Source organism: Spinacia oleracea, chromosome 2 (assembly GCF_020520425.1).
Source record: "Spinacia oleracea cultivar Varoflay chromosome 2, BTI_SOV_V1, whole genome shotgun sequence".
In the NCBI taxonomy this organism is placed as follows: Eukaryota; Viridiplantae; Streptophyta; class Magnoliopsida; order Caryophyllales; family Amaranthaceae; genus Spinacia; species Spinacia oleracea.
In genome coordinates, this window is record NC_079488.1 from 90,093,683 (window position 1) to 90,100,515 (window position 6,833).

A 6,833-nucleotide genomic window follows, 5' to 3' on the forward strand; every position below is an offset into this window, starting at 1 on the left:
TTATGAGTCTGTTTATGAGTTGAGGATAATTAAGTGTTGTCCCTATGTAATTTTCGAAAAAGAAGGATGAAATGTTATTCTTGTGAAAATAAATGCCATAAAGTGTATCTTGTTCTTTCTTTGTCTGAACGCATTACGAATAATGATGTTATTGGGGCGGGTTTGGTGAATAAGATTGGTCATTTGGGAATCGAATTAAACGTGACCCACCGTCGGCGGTGATGGGGATTGTGTTGAAATTTTACCATCCGGAACTCCATAGTAGAAATATATTGGTAAAAAAAAGAAACTGGTAAGTATACCATACAACACCATACATGTTCTTGAACCTAACAATTTGTGATGATGGAAATGCTGGTACATCATAAATATAGCTGTCCTTACAATTTAGAAACCCACAATCCTCCCAGAAAACATCATGAGAAATTGCAAATGACGCAATTCCGTACTTGATCTTTCACAGGATTTCCTGCAATATGTTATTTTCTACTCCACCACTCAAGAAAGAGGCAAAATCTTGTTCATTTCAACACCAAAACTCTAACCAGATTTAAACTGCACACCCCACTATTTGTATAACGGAAAAAATTATACAAATGAATCACTAATTAACAAGTTTTTCGATGGGAAAAACTCTGATTATCTTCTCCCGGTCTGAATCTTATGAAAATTCAGAACCACTTACCACACAATTCAAACAGGAGAGGCTCCATATCATTCACTGTTGCTTAATTCTAAATACATGCTATACGCATCTCGATCTGCTGAATAATACTTTGCTACCAAAGAGTCTATCTTGAAACCAAGTTTCTTGTAAAGATCCACAGCAGGAGTTCTCGAGGGATCCACATGGAGGGATATCCTTTGAATTTTCCTACATTGGCATTTTAGAATTGCTGCTCTGAGCAGCGCTTCGCCATACCCTTGCCTTCTATATTTCTCTTTCACTAGTTTTCAACCAAGGGGAAAAATTGATTAAAATAAAAGAGACACAAATAAGTTTTTCAGTAATAAACTAACAGAGCTTTAGTGTCGCAGCCCTAACAACAGACTACAACTTTCTACTTAAAATCCCCAAAAACATGAATATTAAATATCTCAAATGAGGCAGTCAGAACACGACACAACCTACTTTAGCTCATCGTCTTGGCTATTGGCATTTTAATCCGGTAATCAAACATGCATCACAAATCACGTCAACCTAAAAATAAGAGGTTTGAAAAATGGGTTCATCAACTACTTGGAGAAAATGAAAGACCTTAGGTTCAACCAAGCACGACAGTCTACAAAGTACACACTGTCAACTTTCCAACCATAAGAAGCAATGAAGGCGGCTAATAGGAAGAACTTATTATCAATCATCTGTACTAATCACCTATGTCCATATTTTGTCCACAATTCCAGCTTTAATTAATTGGTTGAACATTGAAACTAAATGGCTCATAAAAGCCATCAGCAACAAACAAAAACACTCAGACAGCTCACAGCAAAATACCAATTCTAATTTCGTTAAGGATCAGATATACACAAGTATTTGAGAATAGAAACAACACATTCCACGTCAGTTATGATAGATCAAAGGCACAAACACCTAACATCCGTAATTCTGCAGTATGATGGGGGAGGCAAGATCTGGTTTTAAAACAAGTCAGAAATACATAGAACATAATCATCGGATAAAGAAGTATATATTCAGGATGACCCATTCAATTTCGCTCAGAAAAACAAATTAATAATTCGGTGATCCATTCCAACATTTTTTATGGTGAAGACTAAAACAAGGTGATCCACTATCTCTCCTCTTCAATGCCGACTCCATGAATTTCCTAGAGTAATTTTGAGAGTCACTTTAAAGCGTTCTTGATTTTAGATTTCATCTAAAATGTGCTAAGTGAGGAATTATTAATTACTCCCCCCGTCACGGAATACTCGCACAGTTTTGACTGGACACGCTTGTCAATGCACAACTTTGACCACCAATATCTTTTACTACAAATTATAAAAGCTTATAAAATATTAACATTTTTGAAAATATATATTAAGATGAAGCCAACAACATATTATATACAAACATTTATTTCATATAATAGAAATAAAACAAGTCAAAGTGAATTATGTGAATAATGCAAAAAGTCAAAACGGTGCGAGTATTCCAGGAAGGAGGGAGTACTATTTCACAAAATATTGCAGATATTTAGGTTGTGTTCCCTTCACGTGAATTTTACTTATCTTACCTTATCTTATTATATCTTAGCTTAACTTATTAGTCTTTATCTTATCTTATTTATATCTTCTTATTAGCCCTTACCTTATTTTCTCATTAGCCCTGGACTTATTAGACCTTACTAGATCTTGTTGAAACTTATTAGACCTTAATAGAACTTATAAAGTATAACTTTTCAAACTTATTAGACCTTTATCTTATCTTATCTGAACTTATCTGACTTTCAAATAAGTGGAAAACATAACCTTAATATGAATGAGCAGAACTTCATTGCATATCATAAGGTTAAGGTTATGTACATTTGACCCCTAACCCAAGCAGGACAGAGCCTCTTTAGAGGTATAAGAGATCTGGATCTGGATGGATGAATTTCTATTTCCATAAGGAGATATATGAGCTTTCATGAAATTTTTAGTGGTCATAAGGCTTATAATGCTAACATTTTAGTGCTCTTTAGTCAGAGTGCCATGGCATGTGAAGAAGAAAAATAGTGGATTATTTAAGCTTCCAGGAACAAAGATGGGGAGGCTTGCCAAAAATGGCAGAAATAAGCAAATCTGGATGATTAAGACTATGTCAAATGTGAAAAGATAGCAAGGACACAAAACACACGGATTTGGTTAAACAAAAGCTACTACCCTCAAAAACATTATGGGGTAAGCTGATGCTTGCTATATGGTTGAAATGGTTTATAAGAGCATTTAAAAGTAATAGTAGTTTCAGTAAAGTTCGTGAAGTTGTTTGCACTAGGCTATCCAACTCACTAAGGCGTACAAGCTAAGAAACCCAAGTGACCCAGAAACTCATAGGACAATTAATGATTTAGACTATATAATTATATTTATACACTTTGACATGCACTACAAGAGAATTTTAACTATTCTTTCATGACATTTATGTCTTGATGCAGGAGCATGCGTGACTCTCTTCTAATAGCTTAATTAGTAACTTAGATTCCGTGTTTTTACCATTCTATCCGGGATGCGATTTTTGGGTTTAAAACACCTTAGTACACTCATTTTGTAATTGGATTCCATGTTGCTTTTCGAATTTGTTTTAGGTGTTTCAAATTCGATTACGAATTCATTTCCTTTCAAAAGGAATCATAGTTCATTTAGGAGTTGATTTTTGCTTAGAACTTAAGTAAGTTTGTAATCTGATTCATTAGGATCTAGAACTCTTTTGTAAGCCTATATACACCAAAGTTGCACATGTGCATCTTGGCCTTGGTTTATAGTTCTCTACCTACTGGAAAAGGCTCTGTTCGTGTGTTCATGGAAATCGAACCAACCCACTCTATCCTATTACAGAAACTGTTGAATTGTAGAAAACGGTCAACTACAGCTGTGCCACTTAAATAGGCTGGTAATGTACCTTACCTCCTCTTAATGGTGCTTAGCTAAAGAATGGTAGATATCAACTACTCATAATAAGCTTCATGCTATATAAATTCACAAGGGAAAATTTCCCCATGGACCTTTTTCAAGGAATCTAAAGTGTTACAATGATTCAGTGAAGCCAGGGCATATTAAATTGCAGAACCGTGTTTCCTTAAAAAAAAGGAAGGGTGAAGTGGGTGATCAAGAATGGGACAAGTTAGGAAAAAATGAGGATTTTTCTGGAACAAAAATGTGTTACAAGCTCCCTGATTTACACCACTTCACAATTCACAGCTCAAACAAGCCTACAAGGAAAATGTGGATATTAATGACATATTGATGGTCTCGGGTAGGATACAACTGGAAAAAGTGGTTGAACTCGGAGATGTTGAAAGTCATGATCACAAACATGTGTTACAAACCCTTCCTAGAAAGTGGGGGAAATTGTTACTACTAAGCCTAGTTGTTCTGGTGTTTGGTTGTATTGTCCACTCTTGGTAAATAATAACAATTTTTATTTGGCAAAAAAAAAAAAAAGACAAACGTGTTACAAGCTCCCTGATTTACAACACTTCACAATTCAAAGCTCAAGCACGTGTATAAGGAAAATGTGGATGTTATTGACATGTTGATGGTCTCGGGTAGGATAGAATTGGAAAAATTGGTTGAACTTGGAAATCTTGAAAGTCATGATCACAATCTGAACACACCCGGAGACATTCTTGAACGAATAGCACAACAGAAAGAGCGTAGTAGCTGTACTACAGCTTGGAGGCACTAAGAAATAATGGAGAAGGTGAACCTTTTACACGTAGAGGAAGCACTCATGCATCAAGGAAAAAGGTTGTCAAATAATTATCCCTGTCAAGTACAAAATTTCATCTGGCAAATGTCATGACTGCTTTACCTCTAATGGTCAATGTGTGAGGCAAGGAAAAGAGGTGAATGAAAGCTGTCCAAATTTTTAAGAAAAACATTAAAATACACCTTTCTTGACTGCTGTTACACAGACAATTTGGAACTTGCCACCCCTTAAGGTGGCCATTGCCTTCATTCTCAGGTGCGCTTAAAAAGTGGTGCAGCGCCATGCTAACCAATAGCAATAAGAAAGAATAATGAGATAAGGTGACCCTGGTGGCCTGTTCCATGTAATTTGAGCCTAAACTTTGGGTTTTGATCAGTCGCAAAAAACACCTTGGTTTTGATTAATAATGAAGGCAGTCTTTCGTGAGAGTACACATTTCATTCAACACCTTTAAAGTACAAGTAACAAGTTCATGCAAGTGCCATCATGCTTAAGAAAATGCATATAAGGTTATTGAAAAAAAAATTGAGTTTGTCATTGGCATGGTGATCTAAGCTTGAAAGCATTAGTTTGGCATTCTAGGGACTGCTTGCAACATTTTTAGGTGAAACAAACTGAGGCCTTAGCTACTAGATTTGATAGGATAACAATTCATAAAGGGTTTCATTGATATCATGCTCAAACATGATAACTTGAAAAGCATTCCTACTAAACAAGCATTGCAAAGATAGATCAGCTTACGGATCATCCTAAAGGGTGACATAAGCCTTCATGCTATCTTTTGTGTACCTTGTTCTTTCTCTCGAGTAAAAAGGGAAGGGATGAGTTGGTTAATGCCTTTGATAAAGGTAATTTTATTTCCTTTTAAAGAGGTGAGGGTTTGGATAAGAGAGCCCCCTCCAGAGATTGAAGGTCCGGTATCAATTCGTGTACCAGCTTCATATTGGCTTTTAAATTTCAATATATTTACTGATCCACGATACAGAAAGTTGTATATGTATTCTGATCATCTTTATATTGGCTTTTAAGTTTCAATTTATTTATCTGATCAATCATATAGAAAGTATAAATATTGTGTGCCTGTGCCTAAACTTTGGGTTTTGATCAGAGACAGAAGTTTGGGTTACATAATATGGATTCTGCCTTCAAAGTTAAAATCCAATTTCCTAATCAAAATGAAAGTGCAAGATGAGTAAACCTACATAATCCGTGGCAAAAGTATTTAGAAGAAGCATGAGTGATAGGGTCTGTTGCCTGTTGGGGGGGAAGTCTACTTTACCAATAAAAGTAAAGGCACATCTTTAATGTTCAATCAAGTAACACAGAACTTCCAAACTAAAGCAATGCCCAGACATATTCAAGAGAAATCAAACTTTGAAGCAAAGAGTAGTGATAAATGAACAACAACTGCAACAAAAGAAATCCAACATTAAAACAGCAAAAAGAGGGATAAAATTGAACCTGCAAGCTTAGTAATAAGGGCAAATAACGAAGACGGCCACGAGTACATAGCATATCCAGCAACTTCACCATCAACATAAGCATAAACTAATCCACCATTCTTTTTCCGAAGTTCATCATCAAACGACTTCGATAACGACTCATGTTTAGGAAAGATTTTCTTCTCTATCCTCACCACATCCTCCACTACTTTTGAATAATTTGCTGAATTCCTGTTCAACTCTGTAATTACCCCTTCACCAATCATACCCGTCTTTCCCTTTTATAGAAATCTCACAACTGACAACATAATTATAATTTCAAATCAATTCTTATCAACATTGATTATATAACTTCTATACCAAAAAGAACGAACAAAGAATCTAATCGAAGTATACGCACATGCTAAATTAATGTCACGATTAAACTGAAATCTATTAGTAGTGTCAAGTTGTGGTTTCAAACAGCAAAAATCTTGTAATTAAAATAAAATAAAATCTGGAGATGTAGAATAAAAAAAAGCTCATGTAATCAGAACCCGTGAATTATACTAATATTTCATAATTAAATTCGAATAAGAAACCATAAATTGGTTCCACAAAGCAAGTGATACGAATAAGTTTTATGGAAGTTTAAAAATTTGCAGTAGGAGAAGAAGAGGAAGAACCTGAATAGGTTGCTGAACTAGAACATAAAGAAACTATGACAATACTACTCCCTACTATTTTTTGTGTATATATACCCAGATTTTATTTTTTTACTTATTCGTTTCTAAAAAGAGATTGGCAAAGAAAAAGCAGAGAAGAGGTGCTCTTTGAATCTGCCATTGAAGAAAAGGAACATGGATTAGATAGAAGTTTAATTAGCTCAATTAAGGGGCTAATTAGGTTTTACCTAGATTAGATCCCGTGCACGCACGGATTTTGATAATTTTTTCACAAAATATTTAACCGAATATCTCTCAAACTACTGCATAGTTATAGCA

The 6,833-nt window shown here is 35.1% G+C and overlaps 1 protein-coding gene across 1 annotated transcript; it reads right to left on the reverse strand.

Moving 5' to 3' along the window:
• Positions 1 to 247: 247 nt before the first annotated feature.
• LOC110794065 (uncharacterized) lies at positions 248 to 6,684 on the reverse strand. The gene is made up of 3 exons (XM_021999005.2): positions 6,516 to 6,684; positions 5,870 to 6,148; positions 248 to 947 (listed from the first exon to the last, which is right to left on the reverse strand). The coding sequence occupies exons 2-3, from the start codon at positions 6,114 to 6,116 to the stop codon at positions 715 to 717; spliced, it is 480 nt and encodes a 159-aa protein (XP_021854697.1). The 5' UTR covers positions 6,117 to 6,148; positions 6,516 to 6,684; the 3' UTR covers positions 248 to 714.
• Between the last annotated feature and the right edge of the window lie 149 nt (positions 6,685 to 6,833).